The sequence below is a fragment of the Xiphias gladius genome, chromosome 2 (assembly GCF_016859285.1).
Source record: "Xiphias gladius isolate SHS-SW01 ecotype Sanya breed wild chromosome 2, ASM1685928v1, whole genome shotgun sequence".
NCBI classification, from domain to species: Eukaryota; Metazoa; Chordata; class Actinopteri; order Istiophoriformes; family Xiphiidae; genus Xiphias; species Xiphias gladius.
In genome coordinates this window covers 22,309,419-22,328,430 of record NC_053401.1, presented here as the reverse complement: position 1 = coordinate 22,328,430, position 19,012 = coordinate 22,309,419, and the positions used below count along the sequence as shown (strand labels likewise).

General features: G+C 39.7%; 1 protein-coding gene across 5 annotated transcripts in view; it reads right to left on the bottom strand.

Annotated features, from left to right (window-relative positions):
- Positions 1–19,012, bottom strand: part of nav3 (neuron navigator 3) — a 343,409-nt gene that overhangs the window by 107,178 nt on the left and 217,219 nt on the right. For all 5 annotated transcript variants that reach the window (XM_040143100.1, XM_040143064.1, XM_040143071.1 and 2 more), the window contains 2 exons: positions 13,082–13,154; positions 5,035–5,209 (listed from right to left, as the gene is read on the bottom strand). In XM_040143100.1, coding sequence (XP_039999034.1) covers positions 5,035–5,209; positions 13,082–13,154 — 248 coding nt within the window. The remainder of the gene's footprint in view (positions 1–5,034; positions 5,210–13,081; positions 13,155–19,012) is intronic.

Genomic DNA, 19,012 nt, shown 5'->3' with positions numbered 1-19,012 from the left:
CATGTCACCATGTTCTATAATTAAGGCTTGGTAGCAGTAGGTTTAGGAATCTAAAAGTATTTGGTTGAGGTTGGAGAAAGATCATGTTCATTGTTAAAAGAAACCAACGTTGACTGTTGACTGGACACAGGATGCAACCCATGGTGTCATTGGTATCAAAGTCAGACAACTTGTACATCTAAACTGTCAGTTCGACTTCTTCCCTAAGATGTTTTGCAGTACTATTACAATGCTATGCTACTTCCAACATTGCTTGTTAGAGACAACAGTCATTATTTGCACAAATACAAATCTCATGCCCGGAAAACATAAACATAGGCCATTTCCAGTGTTTGAACTAATGACTATGCCATAATTTTTCAGTCTGTTGCTATATGGTAAAATGTATTTTTTACTCAACAAACATGTCTCAAGGAGAAAGTTACCAAACTAAACAGAAGAAAAGAGCATGATGCCACTGGCACTAATCCATCCTCCTCATATCACCATGTGATTTCCAAAATAATCCAAACTCGATCCCCTGGATACTTCCACACATGCACTACTCAAGCTAAAACTGTACCTAGGAGACGAGTCAGGCTTGGCCAAGGTGTTGGCTCTCCCATAAGGCAAACGGCTCTTCCTGTCGCGAGACACAGCGGTGGGCAGACGTGAGGAGCGCCAGACCAGGGGGTCAACTTGTTCGCCCCAGGACATGGTGAGTTTAAGAGGGAGGGTTTACCGTGCCCTACCAGGCCCAGGCCCCCCTGCCTTCTAGAGCTCTGAAAACCTCCTGTGGCTCTGGGCTGTCGCAATCTGTCCAATTGGAAGTTCCCCGCGGTCATGCGCGCACACACACAGTCACACATATCCCATCCCCAGTCCTAGAGACACCAGTTAGGCCAGCAGGTGCTGTCTATAGAAAGCTCCCCATACCACAACTGTAGATGTGCAGTAGGCCAAATGTGTGAGTGTGCAGGAACGAGTGTCTCTGTCTGTGTAAATCTGAGAGACAGATAATTTGATAATTTTAAAAAAATTCACATTTTTAATTTACAACACCCATTCTTCTGGCTTGTCTTATATTTTATTAAGTTACTCAGACATGCTAAATCTTCAGGGTCAACTGGAGCTTACAGGAATTCATCATTGTGGAAAATTAGAATTGTAAAAGATTTTTATGAATAGATTTAACTACATTTCAGTGTTTTGAATTGTGGGAGAAAGGGAAGAGGAGTGTACCGAAAGCCAGGAAGTCTCAAACAAAAGAACATTACAAATCTGTAATATAATTTTCAGTTGACATGGTACAACATGAAAACTGTGGAGAAAGCAAGCTTAAACATTTGACTTTAATCAGTTTGGGCTGTGGTTACAAGCTATGCAGTGGGTTCTTCATATAAACTCATTTTCATACAGTCTAGATACAATGACCAAGGCAAATCCATAGATTTATGATGCAGTTTATGAGCAACATTGTTTGACATCTATGCGTCGTACATATATTTGGCTTTATGTAATACAGATTGGAAATGAATCAGTTCTAAGAGGCCAAAAAAGTCTACCTTCAGATAGATGTCATGAATTTGTGATATTTACCGCAACATGGAAATTTAAGCCTAGTTGTTTCTGTAACCTGCATCTCCTCCATTTCCCAAAATTCTTTTGGACATGCTGAACTTGTTGGATTCACCTATGTTACATATGTATCTTTTTGAATCCCTTATTGAATCTTTTGGGGTAATTTATTTGCTGGGAAATGAAACATCTTAGTTAAAAAAAGTGGTGTACAAAAGAGGCAAAAATACTATCTAGGAGAGATCGTGAATGACATATTCGATGGGGGACTTGGGCTTAATGTTTGCGGGTATTTTACCAACTTGGAACTGGATCTAAAATGGAACTAGCTATTTGAACCAACCCCTATGTATGTTTTGCCAGTTTCCTGTGGGAATAAGGAAAAAAAAACACTAGACAAAAAATGGGCCAAAAATTGCATCACCAAAGATTGTGTACCCCTTTACCTCCAGGATCGCCCTTTTATTTACTCTTAGATAACTTTAAGGTTGGAAATATCATCTTATTCCACATCGTCTAACAGTATCATAACTGTATATTCTGTATCAGCTTGTTCCAGCTATTTATTAAAGCTATTTGATCTTTACTATTACTGAAATATTCAAACCCAAAATTGCACATTTTTATGGCTGCATTATTAAATCAAATTGAAACACTGTAGATGCCTTTTGCATTTTTTAATATACATTTACCACAGAACTAAAAATAAAATTCTTAGCATTTGTTTGACTGCACATCAAGTTTTTAATGACTGACTTACTACAGAGTTAGTTCCATTTAATAATGTAAACATATTTCAGAAACAGAATCAGAAGATTTTAGGAGGACTTCAGGTGGAATTTTCCTTTACAAATATAAAAAGTACAGGGCACTGCAATATGAGAATTTCCCATTAAAAAAATAACAAATGAATTGGATGTTGTTTTCCTGTATTTTGCTGGCAGCATAAAGCAGAGCATGGGATGCAACACTTAAAAGAAACACCTGCAGCAAATCATCTGGGTCCGACTTTTGACACACACTCCTGATCACTTGGCTCATTCCGCCTCTACCACACACACACTCCAGAGCTGTTGGCCTGTTAAACCAGGTATACACCAGTTTATACTCATTCAAATATTTCCCAATTTAAGAGATTTAAGTTGACGGTTACACTGTTGTGTCACCTACTCTGTGGTATAGAGTTTGCGTAATTGTTCTTCAAGCAATATGTGTGATAATATGTGAGCAACTTTTTTCCATCCTCATTCTCATTTCTCTCTCCTAAAAATGTCTCCACACTTTTCCAGACATTCTTGAGCTACAGAGAGAGGCAGAATAGTCCAGACGTCCCCAAAAACTCCCAGATTAATGGCTTACTTTATCAGTGAGAGACATGGACTGATTCTCTGACCTCAACTGTGGCCTTCAGCATTCAGATGTGATTAACTTATCAGCCCAGGGCAGAGAGACATTGCTGGGGCTGTGGACAGCAGGGGCAGAGGGTCTATTTGGAAATTAACTGAACCACTTCACAGAGACCTTCCTTCATCAATTTATACATTCTCGTTCCTTAAAAATCTCTCAGACACATCCTTGTATTCTTTGATAGACAAAAAGTATAGCTTCTATAATGGCTTTTTGTGTGTGTGCATGTTGGTACTGCATGTTTGCCAGGCAGTACTGATGCAGCGGTGTACTTCGAAATTCGATGTTTGGTGTGTATGTATGTGAGAGTTTTCTCCACCTGTTGTTGGGGGGCAGGAGGGTGGGAATGGGCGGCAGCTGTGCCCTTAATAACCCTCCCACACATACACACGCACACACAATACACTGACCTGACCGCCTCCATTGCCTAACTCATCCAAACAGAGTAAGGCTAAGCTCTCGACAATATCATCTTACTCACATACTGTCTACTGAAGTGCTGAGACTATCTGCTCCTATTGCGCTGATTTTATGCACATACAATGCCACTGACTCCCCCACCCACCCACACACCCACACACACACACACACACACACACACACACACACACACACACACACACACACACACACACACCACAGCACAGCACAGCCAAACGGAGCTGTAACTTGATCTAGTCAGGGGGAATGTTGCTCATGTGTGGCATGTCAGACGTTCCTTTAGATGCTACTTCGAAGGCCTGCTCTGTCTATTTACATCACACAGGGACAAACCTTTGCTTTTACTGCCTTATACTACTTAGGTGCCTTTATGCCAACACATCTACTGTAGAATGAATGTCTGAATATTATACAGTACATAAATAATAATAATAATAATAATAATAATAATAATAATAATAATAATAATAATAAATAAACATGAGCTTTTTCATATTATAAACCCATACCAACTAAACCAATGACAACTCACCATTGCTTAAATTGAGTAAAATATCCAACACTGTGTAGTGTGCACATTTAATTTTTTAACTTTCAATCACCTTTTCATGACCCTACCACTTCTACTAGCAATCAATAGCTGACCAAAAGTCACCTTTTTACTGTAATGTTATGTTATTTTTTTTTAAATTGGAGAATTTGATTTATAAGATGCAATTGTTGATGATTACATCTTCTCAGCTGAAGTTTCACTTTTTAGGTAATGATTGATGATGAGAAGATTCATACCACTCTCATGTCTGTCAGTTGCATAAAGAATGTAGCTACATGCAGAAAATCTGAGTTTAGCATAACATAAAGACTAGAAACAGGAGGAAACAGATAGCCTGATTCTTTCCAAAGGTAACAAAATCCACCTATCGGCACCTCTAAGGGTCACTAAATAACATGTTAGGTCTCAAAACTAAAGTGAAAAACAGGGGATTACGTGTGTATTTTTTGTAGATTAATAAACTCTTAAGGTGCTGGTAGATGGATTTTGTGATCTTCAGAGCCAGGCTAGCTGTTTCCCCCTGCCTGCAGTCTGTATGCCAAGTTAAGCTAACAGGCTGCCGGCTGTAGCTTCATATTAAATGGACAAATATGAAAGCTTTATCGATCTTCTCATTTATCTCTCTACCAGAGAATGAATAAACGTATTTCCAATACAATCTGAGGCTAGGACTGAATTAAAAATGTAAATCTAATGTGACTTCTCTACCCTGCTGTCAGCCAATTTGACTCGTCTCTGTCAAAATTTCCTCATGGAGCAGACGTAGCAAAAGCCCCCTGAGCATTTAATCAGAAACACCTTCCGCAAAGGCTGTTATTAATTTCCACTGACAGTGGGTCATATCCATCAATTTCCTGTTTACAAAAGCACTAACTGGACCTGATTAAGCATCCAAAAGGGATAAATCAGTCGACCTCTGTTCCAACATGCATCCTAAAAAATAAATGCTCCAGTAATTCAAACCACTGACATCAGCTTGCCTCTCTGACCTGTAGACTACCTCTGCCCCAAATGAGACCCAACCATCACCAAACTACCGTGTCACAACTACATGGAGCTTCTACAGTGTAACATACCTGGACTGCATCTCTTGTGTCTTGTGGCTGCTTGCGGATGGTGTGGTGCTGCTGGTCTGCTGGCTGAGCTCCACCAGGGACTGGTAGTACTGCTGCTGTTGTTGTTGTTGCTGCTTGTAGCGCGACAGGATGAAGAAGAGGCCCAGGATGCTCTTTAGATTGCCATTCCTGATCTCTGGAAGGACAAGACAGAAGGAAAATTTGAATTCATCCTGCATCCATTATGCATTCCTACTGCATATAATGATTTACAGCCTGCATCTACCCTCTATTTTATTGGGATACATTTATATTTGCAAATGAAAATCGTGCAGAACTTGTTTTTCATTGTGTGGAACCAGACAAACAACAAAATAATATTTTCCAGACCATTTATTTTGTATTTCAAAAACTGTAAAGTTAACATATGTTGACTATTTAAAAGAAAATTCACTTGGTGCAGCTGTTGTGCAACCAGGATAAAAGTTTTATAAGAGCAATTATACAATTATACAATGGCTTAATGTAGATATTGATTCACAGTAGCCTATATAATATGCAGAGTTATAGCCTTTACTGTACAGAGTCACTTAATTGTATTCTGCATGAAATAACACTTACTCGGACAAGAGCAAACAGTTGTCATAGATCTAAAATAAAGCATCTGCTCACATACATAAGCTAACAAACAGGTGGTTAATTTAGGAGTGTAGCTCAGCATGGGAACTTCTACTCTGGTGTTTCACTGACAGAGGTCTGGTATGAGGGCAAGTCTGAGGCCAAAAAGCAAAAAATATACAACAGGAACTTCATTTACAGTTCTGCATTTGCCATAAAATGAGGAACTGATAGTGTATTTATAGGTGCTGTTGGTACAGTGATTGGACACTGACAAAAGTGACACATTACTTTGTATTGTTAAATTATTTTAATGGCTGAGATAAAAAGAAAAATGATAACAGCTGTGTTGGATTTCACTATCTAAATTACAACTAAAATGAAAAAAGTTAGAAAAACAGCAGCACAGATACGGGCAAAAAGGAGTAAAACCCAATTTAAAAAAAATCCTTATTAATATCGAAAATGAACTCAAACGAGGTGTGAGTACTGCCTGAGAATTCAAGAGATTATATTCATGTTTGGGGTATCAGATCTCCAAGAAACTCCAGTTCTGCAGACAAAGTTAACTCTTAAATATGCTGAGCTGGTAAAAGCAAGAACGCCCCCCTATTCAATGGGTAACTTTGTCCTTAGTGTTAATCTTATCCTCGACAGTTCCTGAGTTCATCTCAGACAAAACTCAAACAAATGCATCTCTTACAGATTCCTGAACACACAGCCGAGATAGGATTCAGCAGTCACGGAGGAGGGAAAATTGATCACTGTGGCTAACGCACCCATTTGTGAAATGGACTTTTTATATCAAACCCTCAGTGAGAGCTGGCACACAGAGGCACAGGAAGGATGGGAGCGGCTGACGTAGGGCTTTTTACTCCATTTTTCAATCTGGTGAGGCTCAAACATTCTCCCTAGCCATCCATGGCTAGGATGTTTGGTGAGTGTGAAAGTTGGAGAGGATTAATCTCTTGAGGGTATTTTCCATTGTCTAACACCAGAGGCAATAATTTATACTGGGCCTCAGACAGAGACTGAACAGCAGTGTTTTCTGTGCTTTAGGGTGAGACTGTGTTGCAAATTCAGCTGACCAAAGAGCTTCTGCGGACTGAAACTTTTGGCAACTGTTCAATTTAATAGAAATTACACTGATGAGGACAAGAGGATGAAAAAGGGTGATTCCACAACGGTAGCTACATTCAAGGTCAGGGTCAGCTATAGAACAGCCTATTTGAGAATTTCATGTCTTGGAAACGCTAGCAAGTCGTAAGCTTACACCAAGGTTACATTACCAGGCAATTTGGCAACTGTCCTTTCTTTGCTGTGTTGTTGTATAGAAATGCAGTTTCTAGGAGACAGGGTTGAATGATGAGCTAATTTGCAACGCATACCTACTTTTATAAATGTGTTCAATATAAACATTTCATTGTTATGTGGATTAGAAGAAGATATAATTTTGGTACATTAATTAGTTGTTTATGAACTGATTTATAGGAGACAGGGTTGCTCTAAACCAACTGATGTGTGATTATTTTGGTACTGCAGTATAATGTTCAAAAAAGAATTATCTGTAGTTGTAAAGTATTTTTGTAGATTTGTCAGCTGCAAATTCATACTCAGGATCTCCACTTATACCACATCCCAAGGTGTTTTACCCAATTAGGATCGGTTCACTGAACTCATTTTCCTGTTCATGTAACCAGTGTGAGATGACTTTTGCTTTGTGACATGGAGCATTATCCTGCTGGAAGTAGCCATTATATGATGGTAAACTGTGACCATAAAGCGATGCACATGGTCAGCAAAAATACTCAGACAGGCTGTGGCATTCAAACCATGATTGATTTGTTTTAAAGGGCCCAAACTATGCCAAGAAACCATTACCCACACCATTACACCGCCACCAGCCTACACTTTTGACACAAGGCAGGTTGGGTCCATGGATTCATGCTGTTGATGCCAAACTCTGACCCTACCATCTGCTTCCTCAGCAGAAATCCAGATTCATCAGAACAGGCTATGTTTTTCCTGCCTTCAACTGTCCAGTGTTGTTGAGCCTGTGTGCACTGCAGCCTCAGATTTCTGTTCTTGGCTGAAAGGAGTGGAACCTGACATGGTCTTCTGCTTTTGTAGCCCATCCAACTCAGGTTTGGACGTGTTGTTCATTCTGAGATGCTTTTCTGCTCACCACAGTTGTAAAGAGTGGTTATCTGAGTTACCGTAACCTTTCTGTCAGCTCCAACCAGTCTGGCAATTCTCCTCTGACCTGTCTCATTAACAAGGCGTTTCTGTCCTCAGAACTGCTGCTCACTAGATGTGTTTTTGTTTTTGACTCCATTCGGAGTAAACTCTAGAAACTGTTGTTTGTGAAAAATACCAGGAGATCAGCAGTTTCAGAAACACTGAGATCACATTTTCTCCTTATTCTGATGTTTGATGTGAACATTAACTGAAGCTCCTGAGCTGTATCTCCGGGTTTTTATGCATTGCGCTGCTGCCACATGATTGGCTGATTGGATAACTGCATGAATAATCAAATGTGCAGGTGTTACTAATAAAGGGCTTGGTAAATGTACATCCTGTGCAGAGTGACTGACTTTTGTCAAAATCTCAAGCACTCTCACTAGCAGCAGGGACAAAGTAGCACCTTACTGACTGTTCCTTCCAAAATGATGTAGGAGAGACACCTTTTTCAAGTTTCTGAGAATTTAGGGAGATGTTTTGATAGAGAAAAGGATAAATGGATTACATTGGCAAAGCTCCCATAAGACATTTTTGTCAGCAAACAGCCTTTTCATCTGCCGAAAGAAGGACTCTTGCCGCTCTGGAGCAGTGTAGAAGATAAGTGTTTCTTCTTGGCCCTTGCTCAATGAAGTTGTGCCTTTGCTTCTGGAGGCCGTTTAAGTGGTTGACATGGTTTCATTCAATCTTTTTTTTCTTATTTGGAGAGGTTAGTTATTTCATGAGTCACAGAGCAATTTGGAGGAGGTGAAGGAAAGGTTCTAGCACAGCTGGTTAATACAAAGTAGAAGACAAATACTGTCTGAGCACTGAAGGACTTTATAATCTGTCTTTACATAATTAATCAGCCATTCTCGGGTTTAATCCCTAGACAATATATGTCCAGTCAGGGTCTCTCCTTACACCTCCACAGATGGTTCTGTCTTTCCTTCTGCTGCTGCCCTCAACTTCTTTTAGTAAACTTGGTTTAATTCCTTTTTTTGAATTCCATTTAATTATGAATCCCCAATTGAGTTCTAAACAACCTTTGTTTCACTGTTAGGTTTTGTTTTCTACCCCAGTTTTTATTACACAGTCAGACTTTACGCTAGCCTTACCCTCGCCCTAGGCCTCACCTTCTGGTCAGAGGACCAGTGTGTACCTTCTGCTGACACAGCACAGATGAGTGTTTAAGTGGACTAATGAAATCAGACCTATTTTTAAAAAAATCACCCACTGAGATCAAGAAACAGGGACTTTATTGTGGTGAGCAGGTCATACTGTGGGTTGCCCGTTAGCACTACAACCAAGAAGAGCCTATTCTGCTAAGGTCTCAGTTAAAGGCACCCTGCACTGGAAAGAAGCTTTAATGATCTCCTCTAGGCCCTCACTGTAGGCCATTATCAACTACAGGAAATGTGTGTTTAAGGACCTTGCACCTGCTTTTTATGCCTGGAAACAGTAGACTGAACTTCCTGTGCATAATTATCACATTTCAAGTTGTAAAACTTTTGTTGCTTTTGATATATTTTTTTTGTTAAGGGGTCATTTGCGAGTTCGAGTAAGTGGAGCCTTTTCTTTATAACAAGACTAAGAGTCTACAGCTACACTGGTGGCCCTGTCGGGGTGTACTTACGCAGAGCAGTGCTTGCAGCTAAATGCATGTTCACAATGACAATGCTAACATGCTTATGTTTAGCAGGTATAATGTTCAACATGTTCACCATATTAGGTTAGTGAGTTAGCATGCTAAAATTTCTCAATTAGCACTAAACACAAAGTCTGCTTAGGCTGATGGGAATGTTGTCAGTTTTGCAAGTATTTGATCATAAATCACGGTATTGACATATGGTGTAGTGCTGCCGGAGCGCACAGAAACGATGCTCAACCACTTTTTTTCTCTAAGTGAGGAAATAGAATATTTGCGATTCTCATAATCCGGTTTAAATTCATATACATTTTTTTAAGTGCTTGAACACCCAATCATCACTAAAGTGTATGTCATGCAAGAGCTCCAATCAAAACAAATGGAACGGTCAAAATCGTCATATTGACACTTTAGGTATTGATTGACTCACACCGTCAACTCATGTACTAGTGAATTAAATTATTTTTTCTGCCTAGCCAACATTAACTAGTAAAGATGAAAAAGAAGCAAAACATCCTTTCATTCATCATTCACTCTTCTGCCGATTTCTTTATTTGTGGTGCATTTACAAAGAAACATTACAAATCCAGCCTATTAAACTTGGATAGCCTGTGCTGCATCCACGATGCTCGCAGGAAACTTAAAGCTTGCTTAGCTATGTTGTCATCAGATGAGCCTGACCTCTACCCACACTGCAACTTTTAATCAGAATGGATGTTTCGAATGCGGCTTCATTTCCCCGACTCAAGTAGACTTTTGGACCCCACTGTAAGTAAGTGAAATCATTCAAAACACATGAAACTGATAATAAAGTCAGTCTAATATTTGACCACATTTGATCATGTGGTGAGTTCTAGTCGACTAATGTACGTAAACTTGACACTGTAGGAACAGTGGTTGCATAACCTTCGAAACGAGCCACAACATGTACGCGCGTCATAAGTGCGCTCCGGTACTTCAACAAATAGCACTACACCTCTGGGTACTGAACGAATTAAAACTGTGACCTGATGATGGTGCTAGATAGAAAGTTAAGGGATCACCAAAATGATTAAAATTTATCCTGATGGGGCATGAATGTGCCAAATTCTGTGGTGATCCAGCCAATAGTTGTCAAGATGTTTAACCTAAAGCCACAAATGTCCACCTCATGGATGAGCTAGAGGCAAAGCCAGGGGATCAACAGAGTCATTAGGATTCATCATCTGGAAATCATGAATGCCCGTACAAAACTTCGTGCCAATCCAATACTTAATACTGAGATATATGGTGTAAATAAAGGTGAAAACGATGCTTCTCAATCAAACCCACACATATTAACATTGGGATCTGTCAAGTTGTTTAACTCTGGTTTGTAAGGGTCGGTACCTTATTAATTTTTTTTCCCCGTCATGTTCTAATGATCTGGGTTTTCACCTGTAGTCCTCTAGTCAAAAGCCCCTTGGTGTCATACGACTCTGTAGCATTATTTTTCTTTTCTTGCATGGAAAAAAAGGGCTTGGACTTGTTTTCATTATAGCCTATCGCCTCCCTTAGCAGGAAACGTCTGCAGGGGAACCAACACTCTTCAACAAGATGAGGAACTTCGGTTTACAGCCTCCCACCAGAGAGATGCAAGGGGACTTCTAGAGAGGTTATTACAATAAGCAAGTTCTAGGTTCCTGTCTGCACATCAAACATTCCACTTTATTTTTTTCCCATGCCTCGTAAAATGATAATAAAGACTGCATATGCCAGCCAACAGAATCTGGAAAGCCCTGGGCTGATTGAAGACATGAGAGTGAAGGCATGGCCATCTGATTCAACTCACAAACATACACCACACATGCACTGTAAGTCTTGAGAATAAGGCCAACAAAGGCAGAGAGTGAGGGAGAGAAAGACGGACCGAGTGAAAGGAGTGATGAAATGCAGCAGCAACAGCAATGGACAGAGTAACCCAATAGCCCATATATTTACAGACCTACTTTGAAATTCCAAGCCTAGCGAGTCACTTTGCTGTTTTTAGTGCTGTAGTGGGGGGCATAGAATTAAGAGCTGTCGGTCAGTGTGTCAGGCTGTCAGACTATTTCTGCTGATGGAGAGGTCAAGGGCACGTTCACCTCTTTAATGTTTAAAGGAGAGCAGAAACAACATGAGGTCTGGGCAAGCACAGGTCCTAAATAACAGCTGTAGACAATTTCTGCTAGAATAACTGAGATGTACTAGTATGGGACTGTAAGAAAACCCCAAACAAAAAGAACCAGTTTGGGTTTTCTTTCATGTATAAACTCCCCTTCTACCCTGGAATAATACTGTACTGTGCAGTACACAGACAGTTCTTTGCAGACAATGCAGGCATTTAATTTTAAATCAAGACTGATGAATTTATAGTGTGAGGACAGAGTAAAGGGCAACACACCGGCAACAGATGCCAATACATCTGCGTATACTGTTTTCTAAATAACCTCACACAATATTAACATCAATATACGCCATTGTACTATTTCACATTGTTGACACACATTAAAAGCTCCAGAAAAGCAGCGTTTTTCTCTCATTTCGCTGCTGTCCATTGAAAACTATGTATCCCAATTTTGGTTATTTTGAATTGTTCTGAAAAGATAAGGGCTTAAGTGATCCTTTCTGGGTTGAGAAAATTCTCCCAGTTCTGAAGCTAAATAGACCATTTACTCAAACTCAATGGATTGTTTGAAAAATCCACGGTCACAAAGCTGTAAACAGGGCTGGTTTTCTTAGCACATAAAAGTTTACATTTCGGAGAGACAGTTTTTTCACAGGAAAGCCAAAATCTACTCCAGAGATAGGGAGATAGGCTGCTAGCTACAGCACCATGACTACATCTTAATGTACGGCAGGTCAGATGTGGGCTATGGGTGTCAAGTGGCACAAATCAAATGACACAATGCCACACAACGCATCTGTTGGGATTCGCCAGTAGGACTTTACAGCAGCTCTTTGCATGCAGTGAAAAAATTGACTGCAATTGGATTTATTTACGAACTTTGAAGGAATCTTGAGTTCCTCCTGCAGAGTCCAAATTAAGTGTAAAACATAATCATAACATGTACTTTGGAACTTAACTGTAATTTTAACCCTGGCCTTGTGAGACAGTTTTAGCTTATCATTCAGTTTGGCGAGCAGTCATTCAGTACAAAGCACTGCTATGAAAGGGTGTTATATAAGCCATGTACAGTATACCCTGATGAGGAAGGCAAATCTCTCTCTGCAGTTTTTATCCTCCCGCAATCCACTGGGATGCCCTAATGATTGCCTACACTGCCATAGTGAAAGCTGGAGATGGATAAACTGTGCACCCCTGCCATGATACCAATGTGGTAAATTCCATTGCTGTGAAGTATAATAGTATGTCTTGGAAACAGGCTTTAACCAGTTTTTTTGATGATTTTTGGTACTGTGAAGAAATGGAAAGCTACCCACAGAAGGTTTGGTGGTGCTGGAGCCAAATTAATTTTCCAGGTCTAGAATTGAGAAATACAACAGGGAGATCCCAGTTCTGCTATTCCACTGATTCAATTAGGAGTTTAATCAGATCATGAATTGCATATTGTGTATTCTTCTTACCTTCTGCTGAGAGCCCTTGTACATTCACTCCTCTGGCGTCCAGGAAACTGAGGCAGGCGTCCACATTTTCGATCTGTGGAGAAGACGGCAGACTGTCAGCACAAAGGACAGACACAGTAAGAATGTGACGATAGTTAACATTCAATGAGCCTAAATGTCTCGGGGCACAGGGCTCAGAGGACGGAGACTATCAGTGTTATTACCCATAAAGCACATCATTGTGTGGTTATTACCCGACCCCCACTCGCCCTTGGGACCCGGCTGCGTGACATACTGACCGCAGTGTATCGCCACCTACACAACTCAGGGCATGTCACATACGTGCATTCAAGGGGGGCACACAGCCATATGTACACACAATGCCAGTAAGTGGTAGAAACCCATATTCAATCCAATGCACACATACAAGCAGTAACATATGGACACACACAAGAAGTAAATATGTAAACAATTGATAGACAGAAACACAAACACAGAAAATTTTTTCCACATTTTTCACATAAAAACACAGGGTGTGTAAGTCAGTGTGGCTCACATGAGGCCTTTTATAACACAGTCAACAACCGTCACCTCAGCAAACTGGTATCAGTTTCACAAAGGCTCACTGAGGTTGCAGTTATGAGGGGGATTTTTGCATTCCTTGATAGCGGCTCATGGGTGGCTTCATTAACATGGTGGCAAGCCGCCAACACCCCTCAAGAAGTCTTTTATGACGAGGTCAAATGTCGGCGCGCTCTGCCTCAGCGCAGTGTGCCAAGGCCACACAAAGGGCAGGCTGGGCAACTCAGCCAGACGTCCAGCGGGCAATGATGATTCATGAGCTCTCCCTCTCTTAATGTGTGTTCACTCAGCAGCAAATTGCTGGAAGATGTGGAGAACCCCTTTTCATCGTAATATGTTACTATAACAACAAGTAATTTATCTGGTAATTTCATGATCTTGCAAGAAAGTGTTGAATTTTTGCTATATTGTTGCTAGAGCTATGACCTCTTCAGTACAAAGGTTTCACAATATAAAACATCTTTGTTCTAGAGTAAAGCGGGATGTAACTATGTAAATTTAGCCGACTATTTCACTTGTACTTCTCGAGTATTTCAACTTTCTGCAGTGTTCTACAATACTTCTGCTCCAGTAGATACAACTTACAATATGTATGATCAACCAATAAAATATGATGCACTATTATAGATTAAACTGCCAAAACAGTATATAAAAGAGCAGCACCAGCTACAACATGCCTCAATGCCTCTAACACGTTTATGCATCAATACTATCTTGAATAGTGATATAGTGCTGAGAGAGGCCATTATGCTGCCTAATGAGTCCTTTTGCTTTTGTTACATTTTGCCAATAATATTTCTGTACTGTACCTAAGTAAGGTAGGGCCTTCACCTGAAATGGACTATTACATTGTTGTATTGCTACTTTTCCTTAAGTAAAGGTTTTGAATAACTCTTTCAGCACTGCCCTTTATCATGAGGGGTCAGTTCAACTAACACAAACAAACAGACCATATTAAACATTCAATTTTATTGTCTGTTTACAGACATAATTTACATACAGTATCTCACTACAATGAGAGACTGATAGCTTGTTGTGAGATTTTTTTGTTAACTATTGTTCCAAGGTCAGGTATGAACTTTGACTCTTCACTATTTAAAAACAAATTAATGGGAAAAGATGACTGACCACATATGCTCTTTTTCAGCACCAATCAGTGCAACCATCTTCTGTTACAAGTGTCTGAGCAGCTAGCATCAAAGTGGATCAAGTCCTTTGCTCCAAGGCACCTCAAAAGCAGTTGTTGAAGAGGAGCACCTCCCTCCTAGTCACTTTCTCTCCACAAACAGAGATGTTTACACTGCTTGTATCAAAAGGGAGGCTTGTGGGACAAGAAGTCGCATACAGAGCTTCTCCATCTGCCTGACACAGCTCACCTCCTCCCACTTCCCAACACCACACACACATTCCCACAGCAGGGACCAAACCCTCTCACATGTGGGCCTCTATATTGTCTTTAAACATGCCACACACACAGACTGACATGTGTGCCCCTGTGTTAAGCTTTTTTGGTTATCCTACATCCACTCTCAGAAGTTTGTATGTGGAGAGACGTGTGCGGAGCAGCACTTGTGAATGTTCGATACTGCAGTATCAAGTAGACTGAGTGGCAGGATGATGTGGAATGTTGGGGTTCTAAAAGTGTGATCTTCTGCCAAAATAAACCGTCTCTCAGTATTGATTCATTTTTTTTTTTTTTTAATCAAGGGACAAGTCAATTAGGCTCATTCAAATATTTACATCAAAAAGTTTGGAAGGCTTTGCCGAAGCATTTTGCATCTGTCTCACAGGCAGTGAGCGTGTTCATGTGTGTGTTTGAAGGCTGATTTTATGGCTGATAAAGACAAAAAGGAGTGAACTCATAAACACACAGTAAATCTCTTTAGTTGGAGATAGATCACGGCCTTCTTTAAAGGAGTACAGCCATCGCCGATGGAACCCATGCCCTCTTTCTCTAAGCCCTCAAATGACAATCCAACCAGAAACTCGGAGGCTTTTAGACGAAGCGGCTGCTTGTTTTTAGTCGGTCTTAACTCTAAAATGACGTAAACAAGCGGAATGATGATTGAAGGCGTTGATGACGGATGGGGCATTAATGTTCCGCAGGGTTCTGGCGATGTTTAACTGCTAGTTTGGTGGGTGGTTTGGCTTTGTGGCATCCTGTAACAGCTTCTCGAGAAACCAACATCATTTATTTTTCCGACGCAGGCTGGCATCAGACAGATCCACAAAAGCCGTTAAAAGCAATTTGGAAAAGAGCATTATGATGAGGACCACTTCACCCAATCATGAAGTAAGAAAAAAAGGAGCACAGTTTGAGGAGTGACAGGAGGGCACATGTGCAACATCCACTGTGGGAAGGAAACTTGCCACTAAGCTTGGAAGAATAATGACGGGGAGTTGTTAAGGTTCTGTGATAATCAGTTTCAATTAAGCTATGTTTCATTTACAGAGCCACACTACAAATCAAAATATCACATTCCAACTGAGAGGGGAAGCCAAGCGTAGAAAAGCTTGTACTATGGCTGGACGAGAAGAGGCCTGCTGAGTATGAAACCACCTTCCCCGGTTCAAGCAGTAGTACTTTAAGAGTGAGAGACAAAAGGACAAGACTGAGGAGAAGACCAATCGAATGTACACTTAAATGTACAACTCTCGAAGGATATACTAAAATTACTCAGTATAAGCAGAGAACACAAAGCTATGATATCCCTGTCACATAGACAAACATGAACTTATGTTTTTCAGAAACAAGGAAGTGCTGAAATGCTTCCTTGTTTCTGGGAAGTATGAAAGTGTCACATTCTGTATTTTTCTACATCTGCTGCTTGTGACCAGCTGAAAAAAGCGTATTGGCAAATTTTTTTGACCAGTTATATAATGTAAGGTACCTTGTGAAGGACTGTTAGAGCTGGAATAAAATGAGAGACTTTCTTCCACAGCAGTTTGACAAACATTCACCGCTATTTACAAATAGGCAGTAATTAGATCAATTCTACTGCACAGATCTGGGATCAACAGGTTATGGTACTGTCATAATAGTCATGGAGACTGGTCAGTGTGTTGGTATTTGTGTTTTATTATATGTTTTTAACAATATGATATCAAAACAGAAATTGTGTGAGTGTGGTTGTTCAAAGTGTTAATACGATAGTTCTTCATCCAAAAGAGAGTCACAAAGTCACAGCAGAGACTCATCTGGTTAGTTACACTCTTACACACAGTCCCGTTTTCAATGACATGGGCTTATTATCGTGTAACAACTAATTATTCCAAATCATATTGTCAATAAAATATATAGTTGACTACACAACATAATTGGGTGAAAGTTGTGTTTTAAATCATGGTGACAAGTCAGATTCCAGACCAACAAAGTAAAAATCAGCTTGTTTAGTGACCATTTATGAATAATTTAAAAAATGCTACTTAGTATGTAACAATATGTAACAAAAATGGAACTAGAACAAATGAAAAACTGGGTGGGCCACATTTGGTCCATCAGGAGGGATTGTATCCCTTGACTCTATGCAAGGATGGTCTCTGGTGTTGAATGTGATTATCTGTTATCATGTGACCAAAAGTCCAAATATCTAAACTATCTCGATAAGAGATGAGCAACTCGATCCATTGAGGCAGTGAACATAAGTGAACCTTGTGATGACAATTGAGATGGCTGATTCACAAACATTTTGGCCAAGAATTATCATATGCATGCTATATAGTTTTAGATCTTTGTATGTTTGCAGACAAAAAACAGTTCGCACTTAAACTACTTTTAATACCCAGTTATATTGTATCTTTGATCTTTGAAAAATATGAACACAAACTTGAAGTCCACCGGAATAAAAGTGTCAGGAGTCTGTCTTTTTTTTTAAATTTAACTACAGGGGAATTAATGGAAACCATTGGCTGCCTGAAAAACACGTTCAAAAACCAAAATTGGCACGGTTCGTTTAATAAGTTTATGTGATTTTAGTAAATTGGCTAAAACAGGCAAAACCACTGTTTTTTGGATAATTTATTGCACTTTTCATCTGTAAATGAAAACAGCTGTAAGTTGCCCAGTTGTGGTTCTATTAGCAAATATTCAACAAGATAAGACTATATTGGCTTCGATTTGTTTTTGTACTTCATCTTTTAAAGTTTTATTTTCTCCATTAAAAGACTAATGTGAACTGTGTCCTTTTGGAATCTTAAATCTGATTGGAAAAGAAACTGAATTCTTTTTGACAAAATGACTCATCTTTTTGTCTGAGTGTACTTAGAATGAGTACTTTTGGTAAATCTCTACAGCAAAGTTTTAGCATTTCTAAAGTACTTGAGTATATTCATTTACTCTTTCTGCTCCATGAAGACTTGGTGAGACACAGAATGAGACACTGGCTACATCTGCACATATCCAACCTCATTTCCTCACGTCTCTCCTTGCCTGTGAAAAGTGTCCTGGGTTGCGTTGGGCCTTTCAAAAAGGTATCAAGTGACTGATGTATGCTGGCTGGAATTGGAAAGTGTTATCCCTTAGATGCAACTGTCAAACATAAATGGGCCAACACCTCAATTACCACTTCCTACGGGACAGAACACAACCTCCTTCAAGACAGGACTGGAAAACCAGGCGTTAGCGCTTTACAGCACATGAGCACAGCTCAATAATTGAAGGGTTTTACTCCAAAATGCTAAATATCCACTGGAAAATACATGCCACCTTAAATCCCTAAGTCAGTTTTTCATAAACACAGTTGACTTGAGCTTCACAAACAGAGCTATTATGTGAGTAAGTCTTGGGATGAGTCAGTTGACTCCAATTGACTTTAGTTTTTCTTTTGCAATCTGTTTTACTTTCAACCTCATAATTATTTTCCGAATGCTGTCAATGTTTATTAATTTATTTTACATCCACATGAAAATAGAACTTAAATCTTGTTCTGCTGGTTGGAACCTAAATCACCAGGGGGGTAAGGGACATTCATTAGAAGCTGTGTTTTTTTTTCTCAAAGAAAACAACAACAGTGCATATAAACAATCCACATAAATCAAATTAAAATCCTTCACGTACTTTGTCAGTTTTTTGCTTTTCTACAAACAGATCAAAATTAATACCAGCTAAAGCTTACAAAATTGGTTTTGCCTCAGATGCCTCTGTATCAAAGTTTGCTTTTTTCCTACACATGGCAGAATGTTGATAGGATGAATACACACTCTAGGTGTATTCCTCTTGGCACTTGAAACCTAAGAGGCAGAGCTCATCAATCACGCTGGGGCGACACATGTCTGGGAAGCATTTTACAGCCAGAATATACTTTATTAATCTCTGTCATTGAGTTGAGCTCTTTTGAAATCTTAATGTTGACAAAGCCAAATTACTCTGCA